The sequence below is a fragment of the Halichoerus grypus genome, chromosome 10 (assembly GCF_964656455.1).
Source record: "Halichoerus grypus chromosome 10, mHalGry1.hap1.1, whole genome shotgun sequence".
In the NCBI taxonomy this organism is placed as follows: domain Eukaryota; kingdom Metazoa; phylum Chordata; class Mammalia; order Carnivora; family Phocidae; genus Halichoerus; species Halichoerus grypus.
In genome coordinates this window covers 101,196,534-101,212,968 of record NC_135721.1, presented here as the reverse complement: position 1 = coordinate 101,212,968, position 16,435 = coordinate 101,196,534, and the positions used below count along the sequence as shown (strand labels likewise).

Here is a 16,435-nt window from a genome sequence, read left to right as displayed (position 1 = left end):
GTTAATGATTAATTATACCAGGTGTCTGTAGAAGTCAGAAATAAAGTTAGTAAGGTGCTTATGCCCAAATTAAACATGACTGTAAACATATAGAACCAAATGATACCTCTGAGCAGAAGAGTCTCACCTATTTGTGACAAGATGATAGGACTTAGACCAAACTGAGACATAAGAGTTTCATAAAGCATCTCTAAACATTTATACCTACCAAACACATGATATAAGGCTGTGGTTAAAGTACTCATTTGTTAATATCCCCAGACAACTTTCAGGCATGAAGTACCTTCCAAATAAGGTGGAATTGTGTATGCTCATCATTCTTGTATCATTCCACTTTTATGAGCTTTCAGGCTGTATCATTTGTATAATTGACATTCCAAAGTATTTTAGAAGAGAAATAAATGGGAACTTGGGAATCAATAAAACACTCAAATATTTTAGAGTAAAAGTAAGAGTTCTACTGAAGAAAGAGCTGCTTTGAATTTTATTACCTTAAGGATGATAATTTTTTTAAAAAAAGAAAAAATATATATATACTAGCCATACACACACACACACAAGCAATAAATAAATGTTTCTTCATTTGCTGTATGTCCTTAAGACAATTCCAGGTACTTTACATGGTTGTATTTTTTTAATTTTTACCAGTTATGCTTGTTTTACTGCTAAGATGGTCCATGGAAGCTCTTCATGGCACCATTGTGGAAATGGTCTCCCCTCCCATAGATTTTTAACCAACTCCCACATTTGAGTACAACCTAATCACTGGAATAAGTGTCCTTTTTGATATCATTCACAGTGGTTCTGTTTCTCTGCTCAAAACCTAGCAACTACAATGTAGGTAGACACTCAATCCCAAAATGCCAGTATCCTCGGAAGTTTTTGTTCTACCCAGGAGACCTCAGAGGAGGTCTACCCAACTCTCATAATGTGGAAAATTCTGCATACATTCCACTTCAGAAAGGAAGATGGCCCTCTCCTTATCCCCAGTGCTCTAAATTCCCTTTAGCATTTTGTCATCCCAGAGACTATCTTACTCCCAGACTTCCTATCCCCATAGTGACCAAAACCTGACAGTTTCTTCAAACTCATCTTGGCTCTTCTTTCCATGGACCAACCCAGCAGGATAATGGAATGTGCCGTGTTCCATGGGCTGCCTCAGTCTGAAAACAAAAGCTTGCTTGTGAGTGGGTGGTTAATCTACAGAATTAACTTGATTCTAGATTTGCTCATCCCTTTTTATCCCACTCTGAGGACTAGAGCAGAACAAAGGCCTGCAGCATGTTTGGGGTTTTTGTTTGTTTTTCAAAATTCTGGGGGCAGGGGGGGAATGCTACTGAGACTGTCCGTGTCCTTCTGGTCAAGATAGTCACATGTGCCCCCTCCCACCCCCTCAGGGGCACTGTTCTGGGAATTATACCATCTCTTCCCTTAATCTCCAGTTGTCCTTAATCTATTGGGTACTTTCTTCAATTCCTAAATATGCTATTTCTTTATTTGCAAAAAAGCAGCTCCCCTCACTATTAGTACCTAAAGCCACCACCTCCTGTCTGTCCCATCCTTCACCATCACACTTCTTCAGTGAGTAGTCACCACTCTAAGGCCTGTTGCCTCCACACCCCCTTTCTCCTTAAATCCTGCTGTCCATAAAACCACTCAGAAAATAGGTGGATAAAATCACTTGCTGAAGTTTGCTTGTGAGCGTGCCCATATGCAATGTTTTTCCTCAGCTCCAGTGTCCCAATCCTCTGCCTCTCCTCCCCCTTGAACCTCCCACTGCTTCATCCCTCACACTTGCTGTCTCCCAGTGGATTCTCCTCCTCCTGCTTCTCCATATATGTAGGTACTGGCCAGGGCTCCACAGATATTCTTTCCCTTTCTTCCCAAATATTTTAGTCTAACAGTTTGATCTGTCTTCTCTATTCAGAAGATTTCATGAAAATCATAACATTTCATGAGTACTTATTCTGTGGCAGGTACTTTGCATATATTATCTCATTTAATTTTCAAGTAACCCTTAGGAGCGCCTGGGTGGCTGAGTCGGTTGGCCGGCCGACTCTTGGTTTTGGCACAGATCATGATCTCACAGTCCAGAGATGGAGCCCTGTGACCTGTGCTGGTCACGGGGAGTCTGCTGGAGATTCTCTCCCTCTGCCCCTCCCCCCACTCATGCTCACTCTGTCTTAAATAAATAAATCTTAAAAAAAAAAAACCTTATTAGCTCCATTGTACACTTGTGGCATTTGAGGGCAAGAGAAATTAAAGGACTTGCCAAGGTCATCCAGTCAGCAAATGAAAGTGTCAGGATTTGAACCCAGGTAGTCTCATGGCTGCTGAAGAGCTCTCCACCATTCAGCTCTTCAAGACTGGGCTCAAATTCCACCTCCTTCAGGAAGCCTCTCCTGAGCACCCATTTGTGGCACCCTTATGACATTTATTTTTTGCTCTATGTTATGGTCATTTTTGCTCACTCCTCTTCCCGCTCCTACCCCACCTCCCACATACACCATAACATTATCAATTCTGGGAGAAAGGGACTGTATTTCTTAATTTCATATCCCCTCAAATGTTAGCATAGGACTTCTAAAATAGGCAGCCAGCGAAAGACCTGCTAATTTGAATGGAAGACTCGTCACCTGTAAAGTGGGTCCTCCCAGCATGCCCCAACACCCTGTTTATTTCCAGATGTGACAGGAATGCAGGAAGTGAACAAATCTCAGGGTGTCGCAGTGTTGCAAATGAGCAGGCACTCTAGGCTAGGTGGCTCAGGATCTGTTTATTTTCAAGGCTGTGAAAGAAAAGGTAGAACAGAGAAAGAAAGTGCATTATGGATTCCCACGCTGTGTCAGCCTTTGGCCAGCAAACTTATTAAGCAATATTTTAATGCTTCATTTACTTTGAAAAGACAAAATCTCATATTTCAGAATAACTATCCAACCCCAGATTGAGAAACCTTTCCCAAGAGGTATGATGGACTTCAATTTTAAATAAAGGGATGTAATAAATGAGTCACTTTCCATCTGTTAAGAAAGACCTATATATTTCCAGATAACTTTGTTCTCCATCAAGGTATCTCATTTTCTTTCTGCCAAATAAAAGTACATTAAATTAAATTAAAATAAATAAATCAAGTTATATGAGAAAAAGTAGATATTGGTTTGAATTGATGGACATTGTTGAACATTTCTTCTTTATGTTATAACTTTCTTCCAGAACAAGTCACAGGGGCAAAAAAACTAGTTACACAAGCCCAGGCTGTGCACCCAACTGAGAGTGTTACTTGCATCTAGGTAAACTATTCTGTGCAGTGCAGGTTTGCCTCAGAGCCATTTCAAGAAAAAAGTTCCCATGGATTTCAGGGGAAATGTGCTGCTTGATTTGGCCAAATATGGAGCTCAGAAATGGAAAAAAGGAAAATCTTCAGCTTATCCTCACAGGATGACCTGGCAGTGTATCTCTTTACATGTGCCATCTTAGCCATCTTCTAAGTCAACCAAAGTGGTTAATTTGTGAGCAGATTAAGTGATGTTTCTGGAAGTCACCTGTATCGGGTCCCTTTCACTCAATCTTCTTCATCTATGGTGCCCTTAAAATCAGTGGGTCTCCAAATTCTGTCTCAAACCTACTGTTCTTCTCTCTTCATAATTTGTCCTTTATCTCATTCACCTTCAATCATGGCTTAAACTATGCCTCATAGCAGTTGACTCCGTTTCAACCAGAGCCTCTCTTTTCCTGCATCTCTAACTGCCTGGCAAATAGTCCCACTTCTGTGAGCCATAACCACCTCCAATTCAGTCTTCCCCCCATTAGCAGCCCCCCCTTCTAATTCCCTCTGTCTTCTTATCAATAATAACAAAATGCTCCTTGCAGATACTTTCCATTTCCCTCTTCCTTGATGTTGTACATTACCAGTCACAAAAGTTCATCAAATCCTCCTTCATGAGGATCTCATTCCCTTTTCCTGGAATCTGACAAATCAAGGAAAGAAGGAAGCCAATGGTGTGTCCCCATGATGTGAAAGGAGCCAAGAGATGGTTCCTAACTGGGTTAGGAGGTCACTTGGAATGCAAGACACAGATGTAGTCCAAAGGTTAAGCACAGAACAAAGCCAAGGATAGGAGCCAAAGCTGACACCAGAATAGTAAGATCAGCTGTCCATCAGACCTACAGGACAGGTGGGAGGACATAGCGAGAAGGAGGTCAAGAAGTCAGGAACCAAGGACCCGGTCTGTTTTGTTCATCTTTGAATCCCCAGAACCTAGCACATAGTCAGCTCACAGTAGGCACCCAATGAATGCCCTATAATCCCAAATACAAGGCATTGTTTATAACCTCTCATTCAAGACCTCATATTAAGCAATGCTCTCTCACTGTCATTATTTAAGACACCAGGTAATGTTTGGGGAAGACATATGAGACAAGAGCAACATCCATCCACATTAATTTAGAGTATCTAGAGAAGCAACCTGATAGAATGCATAAATAAGGAGGCAAGGAATTTTAATAAGATTTAATAATATCTCATGGGGGTTTTGACTTAACAACTCACGTGTTCAATGTCATTATAAAAAGGCTTTTTAAAAATTGCTTTAAAAACAAGTGATGTAGACATAAGAAATACTCATCTACAGACAGAGTTTTTTGATTGTCATGTATCTTGTGGCTTGGGATAAAACTTGCAGTGACTAAGCCACATGGAGATTTCCAAAATACTGCAGCTCAAAAAACATAGGGGAAAGGAAGGTGACATACTCTAGAAAACTGTGTTGATGGAATTAAACAGTGTTTATAGTGGCAACAAAGATTATGACAGTAGCAAAAACAATGCTTCTAATTAATAAGATTTTATATAATGCATCATTCTAAATATATATGTGTAAGTTAAATTAATGCATTAAATATTAGTAGACATTTGACAATTTCCTGTAAGTCACTAAAAGTTATATATTCCAAGTGGTCAAAACACTTCTCATTGAGAAATGCGGAATCTGGACATTGCATTATGATTGTTGAGTGAAATAATGAATTAATGTATAAATACTTATTAAAGACTAAAAATTAATCTTATCCTTAGGAATAATTTACTCATTAATCCACTGAGCTAATATTGGTTATGTTACTATGTGCAAATCAGTTAAACAGGAATCAGAATGGTTTGGTACTAAAAGTTATGTTCCACTGGAATATTGACACCTAATATAAAGAAAGAAATACTTCCTGTAACTTTCTGTTATAAAAAATTTCAAACACACACAAAAGTGAAAAAATAATGTAACAAATATTCATATGAGCTCCACCTAGATTCAACAGTTGTTCTTTTTTAAGAGAGAGAGAGAGTGGAGAGAGGGGCAGCAGGAGAGGGAGAGAGAGACTCATAAGCAGGAACCACACTTAGCACGGAGCTTGACATGGGGCTAATCTCACAACCCTGAGACGATGACCTGAGCCAAAATCAAGAGTGGACACTTAACCAACTGAGCCACACAGGCGCCCCACAGACTCAACAGTTATTAACATTTTCCCAAAGTTGTTTCATAGATATATTTTATTTTTGATGGACCATTTGAAAAAAAATTACAGGTGTCATAACATTTAATTCCCCTAATACTTCAGCATGCACTGAAGTATTTCCTCATATAACTGTAATACTACTATCACTCCTAACAAAATGAACAATAATTTCTTAATAAGATATATATCCAGTCCATATTTGGATTTATGCAGTTGTTAAAAATATGTATTTTTTAACCAAGTTTTTACAACAAAACAGGATCCAATGAAAGAACACACACTGCATTGGTTTATGTCTTTTAAGTCCCCTCCACCACCCCTCTTTTTTCCTTCTTTTGTCCAGGTTTATTGAGGTATAATTAACAAATAAAAATATATATATTCAAGATGTAAAGTGTTATTTGATATATGTAAACATTGTGAAATTATTACCACAGCCAAGCTAATTAAACATCCATCACCTCACCTGGTTACCACTTTTTGTGTGTGGTGAGAGTGTTACTAACTGTAGTAACCATGCTGTACATTAGATCCCAGAACTTAATTCATCTTATAACTGAAGACTTACATACTTTGGCCAACATCTCCCAATTTCCCCTATTTCCTGTCCCTGGTAACCACCATTCTACTCTCTGCTTCTGTGAGTTCAGCTTTCTTAGATTCCACATATAAGTAAGATCATGCAGTATTTGTCTTTCTGTGCCTGGTTTATTTCATTTAGCATAATGTAGTCCAGATTCATTTGTGTGGTTACAAACGGCAGGATTTCCTTCTTTTTTGTGGTTAAATAATATTCTACAATATTTTATATTCTTTATCCATTCATCCATCTACAGACAGTTAGATTATTTCTGTATCTTGGTTATTATAAATAATGATGCAATGAACTTGGAGGTACAGATATCTCTTCAAGACACTGATTTCATTTCCTGTGGATATATACCCAGAACTGGGATGGCTGGATCATATGTTATTTCTATTTTTTTTAATTTTTTGAGAAACCTCATATGGGTTGTACATTTTCATAATGGTTGTACGAACTTATATTCCCACCAACAGTGTACAAGGGTTGCCTTTTCTCAACATCCTCACCCACACTTGTTATCATTTACCTTTTCGATAGTAACCACACCCTAATACGTGTTAGGTGGTATCTCATTGTGGTTTTCATTTGCATTTCCCTGATGATTAGTGATGTTGAGTACCTTTTCATATACCTATTGGCCATTTGTAGGTCTTCTTTGGGAAAATGTCTATTCAGGACCTTGGCCATTTTTAAGTCAGGTTATATAAGGGGTTTTTAGTTGTATGAGTTCTTTATTTTAGATATTAACCACTTATCATATATTTGGTTTGCAAATATTTCCTCCCATTCCATCGGTTGCCTTTTCATTTTGTTGATAATTTCCTTTGCTGTGCACATTGTGGATTATCTGATTGTTTCCTCATGAAGTCATTTGCCACATCCCCTTATCTTGATGTTTCTTGTGAAACGGAAGTTATATATAAAAACTTGACTAAATTCAGGTTAAATGCATCATTAGTGTATTGAATATTACATTATGATAAGAGCACAGATGGTCTTGTTCCAACATTGGTAATGGAATTTGATCACCCGGTCAAGGTAGTAACCTCAGATTTGTGATCAGGGAGTAACCGATGGGGTGATACTTTGGCATCTTGCAAAAACTGTATTCCTCATTAACTTTTCACTTACTGGATTTAGCATCTGTTGAGAATTTTTGCCTGAATCAATTATTTTATTAGGGGGTTGTAAAATAAAATGTACCTTTCTGATTACCCTTTTTCATGATCAACTTCCACTTTTCTTTAAGCACTTTTTATGATCCTAAACATGTCCTTTGAAAGTTAAAATGTTCAAAGTCAAAAATTTTAGATATATATTTTATTGTAATGGAAGAGAACTAACCTTCTATTTTCTTTTGCATTTTCAGCAAAATGGGAGGCCACATTTTTACAAGCCAATTGTTGAATCCTTTGAGGAAGCACCTCTTCACGTTATGGTTTTCACTTACTTGGGATATGGACTTGGAACCCTATTTGGCTATCTCAGAGACTTTTTGAGGAGCTGCGGGATAGAAAAGTGTAACGCAGCCATAGAGCGAGAAGAACAAAAAGTATGTATGTGTACCTCCTTGGATCTTTGTCAATGCATATTCTTCTCTTAAGTGTTCTCAGAAGTGTACAGATCCTAAAAAAGAGTGAGGCACTCAGGAACCACTCAGGATAAATTCTATTCATCTCCACCCCATAAACTCCATCCTCCATGTGTCACACTTTGTTTTTTTAAACAAAGATTTTATTGAGCAACTACTATTCTCCAGACACTGAACTAAGGGTTTTCTCATACATCATCATATTTAATTTTCATAACAATCCCATGAGACAGGTATTAAATTACCATTTTAAAGATGAAAAAAATCAAAATATAAGAACAAAGGTTTTTGGATAGGACTGGACTCTGGTCTTCTTGTTGTAGGATTAATATTGTTTATGTTCTAGAAAAGTGTGCCTGAGTGAAATATGAAATTTTAATTTCAGTTAGGTCATGGTTTCTCAACTTTGGTAAAATTGACATTTTGGATTGGATAATTCTTTGATGTAGAAGGCTGCCCTGTGCATTGTAGGGTTTTTAACAGCACCCCTGACCTCTATTCATATCAATGAATTAGCATTCTACCACACACTTGTGACAATCAAACATTTCTCCAGACATTGTCAAATGGTGTCATGAAGTACAAAAAACGCCAATTTAGAACCACTAATCTAGGTACTTTTGATAGTTAACCCACAAAAGTCTACATCATCCTCTTTTCACATAGAGCTACGAGGACAACCTAGAAAATATTCAGGGATCTGTAAAGAGCCTGCATTTTCCTAACAAATTCTCTGAATTGGTTCGTATGATATATGATGCCCTGAATTCCTTTTTTCTAAAAATTGCTTTGAAATACTATGATGATTATGGACATGGATCATTCCACATGATGGAGCCTTGAACACATCTAAGCAAAGAACATAGGGAAAGAAAACATGGTGTGAAAGAGGTAAGAGAAAGCATTGTACATTCAAGAAACCAAGGAATTCCAATGACTGGACTATTGTGAGTGACAGTGGGAGTATGTGGGGAGAAAGATTGTTTGAGAGGCAAGTAGGGACCAGACTATAATGGGTGTTTATAAGCCAAAGATATTTATTATAAGAACAATGGGTAGGCATTGAAGGAATTCAGGCAGAGGAATGCAGATTTGTAAATTAGAAAGACCATGTTCACTGGCCTATGAAAAAGGGATTGCAGGACAGCACAGACCAAAAAACCAGTTAAGAGACTGCTGCAGAAATCCAGCTTAAAAATTAAAAAAACTAGATGAGACCTTGCGGTAAATCCAGGATAGTTATAATAGGGGTGGTAGTAAGAGATAAGGCCAAAAGATGTTAAAGAAGATGGAATTAAGAATGATTGGCTTGACTTGGGGAATTAGGGAGATAGACAAATCAAAGATCACACCCAGGTCTATGCCTTGGGCAGTTGGGCAGGAAGAAGGTTGTGACATTCATTGAAATGGGGAATAGAGGGGCGCCTGGGTGGCTCAGTCGTTAAGCGGCTGCCTTCGGCTCAGGTCATGATCCCAGGGTCCTGGGATCGAGCCCCACATCGGGCTCCCTGCTCAGCGGGAAGCCTGCTTCTCCCTCTCGCACTCCCCCTGCTTGTGTTCCAGCTCTCGCTGTCTCTGTCTCTGTCTCTGTCAAATAAATAAATAAAATCTTTAAAAAAAAAAGAAATGGGGAATAGAGGAGGAAGAGCCAGTTGGAGGGGAAAATGGTCAGTTCGTTTTTTGACACATTGAGAATTGGCAGATATAAAGGTCTTGACTCCTGGAGAAAAGTCCCAGATGAATACTGTGTCATCTGTAGCATATCTTAAGCATATCAACATTAATCAAAGCCACAGAAGTAGATGAGATCTCCCAAGGAAGGTCTATAGGGAAAAAAGAGGAAGGGAGAGACAAGAATGAAGAACTTCAGAGAATTTAACAGATGTAAGAGATGGAATTCCAATTCAAGACTAGAAGCAAAGTGACAATTTAAAAAGCCTTAAAATAGTTTAGGAAAGAGATATTTGTCCTTAAACTGGTGAAGAGGTAGATGGAATGAAGAAAAGGGAATTATAGAGATATTTAGGAGGTAGATATAGAAAATAAGATAAAGGGAAGAAACCAGGGTAATCCCAACTTTCTACTTTGGTCAGACATGAGAATGGTGGTGGCACACCCATCACAATGGCAAAGTTTTATATTAGCAAAAATATGTGCACAGATATAGTTTTGAGGATGTACAGGTCTGTAAATGGCAAAGGATATAGAAACAGTTGAATCTAGTAGGAGCTGATAATGAAATGGGAGATTAGGATAAGAAAAGCAAGTTCTTCTTGGCCATTCTCACGAGGATCCCCACAGCCCCTCCCTGACACCAGCCGGTCTGTTCTAGAAGTTCTTATCACCAATCTGCCTGCTCCCCAAGTGTAGGTAACCGATGCACAATAGATCAGCACATTTTAGAATATTTACTGGGACAGAGGGTGAGTCAAATGTAAATTTCTCAGGTGTGGCATCCCTTAGCAGGCTTAGGCTTCAGCTCTGCCATCTATTTTCTACCCTGTGCCAATATTTTTGCTCTAGCAACCAGCAGGGCTAGTCACTTTGGTCTTTCCAAAGCATTTCTTACATTTCAAGCAGAACATATTTATATACAGGCAAATTGGTTCCCAGGGATACAGATTCTGAGATGGAGGCGTGAGGGCAGAAAGGTTTCTGTGGTGTGCTCCTGGAAGCAACACCCATACACCTGCCAGGGAGCAAAGGGAGCAAGATGAGACAGGTGAGCTGTGATGCAGTCCCAGCCAAGGCCTCAGTGGATCCCACAGGGAGCTCTGGAGATAGGAGAGCCCTTCAGAAGCATTCCTCACAGATGGCAGGGTGTGGAGCCTCCAGCGATGATAGATGGGGATTACCACCATAGAGGGATGTGATCCCGAATTAGGCAGCTCCCTTTAGCAAGCTGTCTGTCTCCAATACTCCCGGCACTGGGGGAATGGGTGCCTAGTCCCGAACAATGGGATACAGTGAGGGCGAGCAGCCTGGATTGCAACACCTGTCATCAGGGCTGCAAGCACTGCTCGAACCATCTCCCAGGAAGAAGACATTGCATCAAATAAATCAATGCCCTGTATTTCTTTACAAAATAAATGATTTCCCTCCTGTTTGATCTCTGTGAGGTAGAGAGCATCAGTCAATTGACTCACCTTGGTGGTCATACTTTTCACATGGCACACTTTTTATTATATGTTCCTTCCTTTTGAGCCCCTTTAGGCATTTATAGCCTTTCAGGGTAACTGGTTTTAATAAATTGCAATGGCTGCAGTCACTATATTCTTTTTGATGGGACTTGGTCACTAGAAACCCTACCTTCAGGCTGACCTTTAGCCTTTTACTATTTTTCCCCAGCCCTGTACTTCTGATAGTATCCTTGCTTTGTGTTAATAAGCTACTTGAGGCACATCTTGAAGTCTCTTGCTGGAAACATGCTGCTTTCCAATGACTCCTGGTTCTCCTAGCAGAAATGAGCATTATATTCTATTCTAAAAGCTGGTCACTGAGAGAGCAGAATGAATCGTCCCTTAAGACAAACCAGCCAAGAGCAAAATAACACCAGGAAAAAAAGCACATCCATAAGATGGTGGCGGAGAATAGCAATTATGTTTTTCAAAAAGATCATAAAGATATGCCTGATTCTGACTACACTCTTCTACTCTGTGTGCATTCTTTTTATTTTTAATAAAAGTTGTATATATTTGGGGCGCCTGGGTGGCTCAGTCGTTAAGCGGCTGCCTTCGGCTCAGGTCATGGTCCCAGGGTCCTGGGATCGAGCCCCACATCGGGCTCCCTGCGCTGTGGGAAGCCTGCTTCTCCCTCTCCCACTCCCCCTGCTTGTGTTCCTTCTCTTGCTATCTCTCTCTGTCAAATAAATAAATCTAAAAAAAAAAAAAAAAAAGTTGTATATATTTAAGTGTAAAGAAATGATATTTTGATAAAAATATGCAGAGCAAAATGATTGTTGTAGTCAAGCTAATTGACATGCCCCTCTCCTCATTTCTTTCTTGTTTTAATCAAATACAAGAGTTTATTAACCCAGTTTCCCTATTTTCTCCCTCACTGGGATGACTCGTCTCATATCAAACCATCCATTCAAACTAAAGTGTTGCCCCGAATTTAAAATCTTTTTGCATTCTTCTTCTTTTTGATTTCTAGCCCAAACACCCTGAAGCTGACTCCAAAACATAAAGGCTCTGACAATCCTTTTATCTAGATCACTTGGTTACTGATTCACTTAGTATTACTGATTCACTTAGTATAAACTAAGTGAAAAGAAAAAAAAAATCAAAACCTTGCTCCAGAAGAGCACTGAAAAACAAATCACAGCCCAGGATATCTGGCACATCAGATAGACTCCACTAACAATCAGAAGACACTGACAAAGAATAGGACAATACAGACAGGTACAAGGTTTAAATATTCTTGCTTAAATTCTTTTAACTCTTAATTTTGGGGACCCATGTATCTTTTATTTAAAATCAAAGGCCACTGCGCTGATGAATTGCAATTCGTTAAAGACCCCTAGATAAATCACTTTCTCAATGATGCAATGACTTAACTTTGTAAAATCCAGAAGAAGGTGTCAGCAAATATAATCATCAAATGAATGTCAAGCATCATCAGATACTTGAAAAACTTCAAGCACAGCCGCATTTCTCAATCCCTATGGTTTGATAACAGGTTCAGCAAGACCTGCTCCACAGGGTACCAGCCTGTTAGAAAACATTGCAGTGCAATTCCGTGTTCACACTAGATCCAGAGAGTCCCTGTAGCTCCCCTACAAGTACATCCCAGACATTTCTGGCCCATCCCCAGAGATTTTTACTCCCACGTGAAACAAAGAGGGTTCAGCAAGTTGTAACTGTAAAGAATTTTAAGACAAATGTCCAAACGTTTGCATGAATTAAAAATTTCCCTTTTGCATCCACATTTTGCATCCTGATATGATAGCAGGATTCATCCAGAGAGACTTTCTTCTGAGTAATTTGAAGGATGAGTTCCATTAAGGTCACTGGGTATGAGTTTTGTCCAAAGCAAACAGATCGCCCAAGCACTGGTTTTCCTGTTTGGACCTGGGTGAGTCCAAACTCAGAGAGCTTTCATTGGGGTTTCCCTGGGAACTTAACATATTAGCCAGCAGCTTGTGAGATGGTAATATTAGACCAGTGATTCTCAGCCTATGCTGCACATTGGACTCACCTAAGAAGTTTTAAAAGAGGTTGTGGAGAAAGGGGAACCCTCTTACACTGTTGGTGGGAATGCAAGTTGGTACAGCCACTTTGGAAAACAGTGTGGAAGTTCCTCAAAAATTTAAAAATAGAGCTACCCTATGACCCAGCAATTGCACTCCTGGGTATTTACCCCAAAGACACAGATGTAGTGAAAAGGAGGGCCATATGCACCCCAATGTTCATAGCAGCAATGTCCACGATAGCCAAACTGTGGAAAGAGCCGAGATGCCCTTCAACAGACGAATGGATAAAGAAGATGTAGTCCATATATACAATGGAATATTACTCAGCCATCAGAAAGGATGAATACCCAACTTTTACATCAACATGGATGGGACTGGAGGAGATTATGCTAAGTGAAATAAGTCAAGCAGAGAAAGTCAATTATCATATGGTTTCACTTATCTGTGGAACATAAGGAATAGCATGGAGGACATTAGGAGAAGGAAGGGAAAAATGAAGGGGGGGGAATCGGAGGGAGAGATGAACCATGAGAGACTATGGACTCTGAGAAACAAACAGGGTTTTAGGGGTGGGGGTGGGGGGATGGGTTAAGGTATTAAGGAGGGCACGTATTGCATTGGAGCGCTGGGTGTTATACGAAAACAATGGATCGTGGATCACCACATCAAAAACTAATGATGTATTGTATGGTGACTAACATAACATATTAAAATTTAAAAAAATAAAATAAAAAAATAAACATCTACAGTAAAGAGAAAAAAAAAAGAATTGTTAAGTTTCCCTGTTTTTGAGTTTCCTATAAATGTATTCCTAGCTTAAAAAAAAAAAAAAGAAGTTTTAAAAGCTACTAATACCTGGGCTTTACCCACAAGTATTCTAATTTAATTGATTGGTGATGCACCCTTGGTCAGGTTCATAAAAGCTTCCCAGGTGATTCTCATATGCAGAAAGTCAGAAGCCAGTATTTTAGAACAATGCTTCTTGAACTTTCCTGTGCGTACAAATGGTCACTCCCTCACTTCTTTGACTTAACTATCTACTAAGAAATCAATAGCTTTAAGTGCAGCAGAAATTGCTGGCTAGTGAAATCCCCAATCTCCCCAACCAGACTTCATTCCAAATAGCCCCTGGCCGCTTCTAAAAAACAAATGCACCCTCACAAGGGCTGAATATTTTCCACGATTGCTTCTAGCAGAAAAATATGTGCCATAGGTTGGAACAACAACTCTAAAATCATAGTTCTAGAAATATTTTTTGAAATAAGACCATCAGTAAAATCAGATCACAGCCTTAACACAGTGAATACTCACATAGGTCAATATTTATCTGGATATATGTATCCGAACATCCAAATAAATACGTATATATACATATATATATATACATGTTACACACACATACATAACTTCTGCTGTGTCATTAAAATGTTAGTTAAATCATTTTTTAGTTCTTTTACAATATAGACTTTGCTTCCCTTTGCAAGAAGGAGTCTACAAATAGGAGGCAAGCAGAGTTCATTATTTTTTTTTCATTCTACCAATTATTTATTTATTTATTTATTTATTTATATTTTGTTCAGTTAGCCAACATATAGTGCATCATTAGTTTTTGATGTAGTGTTCAACGATGAATTAGTTGCATATAACACCCAGTGCTCATCATAACACGTGCCCCCCTCAATACCCATCACCCAGTTACCCCTTCCCCCCATCCCCCTCCCTTCTGGAATCCTCAGTTTGTCTCCTGGAGTCCAGAGTCTCTCATGGCTTGTCTCCCTCTCTGATTTCTTCCCATTCAGGTTTCCCTCCCTTCCCCTATGGTCCTCTGCGCTATTCCTTATATTCCACATATGAGTGAAACCATATTGATAAGGTAGAGCTTTGCTATGTACACCAACTATTACTAAGCCAATGTGTGATATAGGTGGATTATGACAAGTACTAATGAAGAGCCCCTTCTCAAACCTGTATCTTTTTTTTCCTTTCCTTTTTGTTATGGAAATAACAAGCAAAAGCCTCCTTCCTGTCTTTTTCATGCACTTAATTACACATAGGTTCATTTGCACCCATTCTGTCTTTTCCTTAACATAAATGGGATTGTATCATTCACACTGTTGTGTAACTGACTTTTTTTTTCACCTAACTATGTCTGAAGATTTTTACATGCCAGTACAAGTTTATCTCGTTCCTTTTAATACTTTGCATGATGGTATTTCATAATGTGGGTATATGATTATTTATATTATCATTTTTTATTATTTTATTACTTCAAATAATTCTTCAATGAGCAGCACATGTATTTATTCCAAGATAATTCCTAGAAGTGGCTTTCTGGGTTCAAGGAATGTGTATTTCAACTTATGAGAGATTGGCAAATTGCCTTTCAAAAAAGCTTGCCCAACTAGACTCCAGTCAGCAGTACCTAGGAGTGCTTGCTTCCTCACTAGTACTTGATATATTGATAGGATCAACATATTTTTTACTTTTGCCAGGCTGATAGATGAACATTTTTTGTTCTTGTCTTAATTTGCATTTTCCTGATTAACAGTGAGACTGAGCTTCTTTTCATATGATTATTAGTACTTTATACTTACTCTTCTTGAATTGCCTATTCATATCTCTTGCTCTTGATTTTATTAAATTTTTTTTTCTCACTGATTTAGAGGAGCTTTTTCTATATATCCATCTATGACTAATTTGTCTATTAAATAATTTTAGGTATTTTTCTAATTCTGTTTCTTGGCTTTTAATTTTTTCTATGTTCTATTTATCCATATTTACATTTTTAATTTTTAAATCGTATGTATCAGACATTTTCTTTTGTTTTCCTTATTGTTAGTTTTTGCTCTTTGGGGAGGGACAGTTCATCATGTTTAGGAAGGCATTTTTTTCATCTTAAAGTTAAAACAAATTTTCCTACAATTTCATTCAGTACTTTTATGATCTGTGATGTATTTACGCATTAATTCATAAATTCACTTAGAACTTATTTCTATGTGCTGTGTGAGGTCGGAGGACTTTAAAAAGTTATTTAAATTCTAGTTAGTTAACATATAGTGTAATATTAGTTACAGGAGTAGAATTTAGTGATTCATGACTTACATATAATGCTCAGTGCTCAACATAAGTGCCATCCTTAATACTCATCACCCTTTTAGCTCCTCCCCTGCCCACCTCCCCTCCAGCAACCCTCAGTTTATTCTCTAGTTGAGTCTCTTGTGGTTTGCCTTCCTCTCTTTTTTTCCCTTCCCCTATGTCCATCTATTTTGTTTCTTAAATTCCACATATGAGTGAATTGGATGGTATACGTCTTACTCTGACTGACTTATTTTGCTTAGCATAATACATGCTAGCTCCATTGCAAATGGCAAGATTTCATTCTTTTTGATGACTGAGTAATATCCCTGTGTGTGTGTGTGTGTGTGTGTGTGTACCACATCTTCTTTATCCATTCATCAATCAATGGACATTTGGGCTCTTTCCATAATTTGGCTATTGTTGATAATGCTGCTATAAACATTGGGGTGCATGTGCCCCTTCAAATCAGTATTTTTGT

At 38.5% G+C, this 16,435-nt stretch overlaps 1 protein-coding gene across 2 annotated transcripts in view; it reads left to right on the top strand.

The window, feature by feature from the left end:
• The window catches only part of SPTLC3 (serine palmitoyltransferase long chain base subunit 3), a 156,617-nt gene that overhangs the window by 26,511 nt on the left and 113,671 nt on the right, over nucleotides 1-16,435 (top strand). For both annotated transcript variants that reach the window (XM_078056932.1, XM_036107222.2), the window contains exon 2: nucleotides 7,467-7,649. In XM_078056932.1, coding sequence (XP_077913058.1) covers nucleotides 7,533-7,649 — 117 coding nt within the window. In that variant the 5' untranslated portion in view covers nucleotides 7,467-7,532. The remainder of the gene's footprint in view (nucleotides 1-7,466; nucleotides 7,650-16,435) is intronic.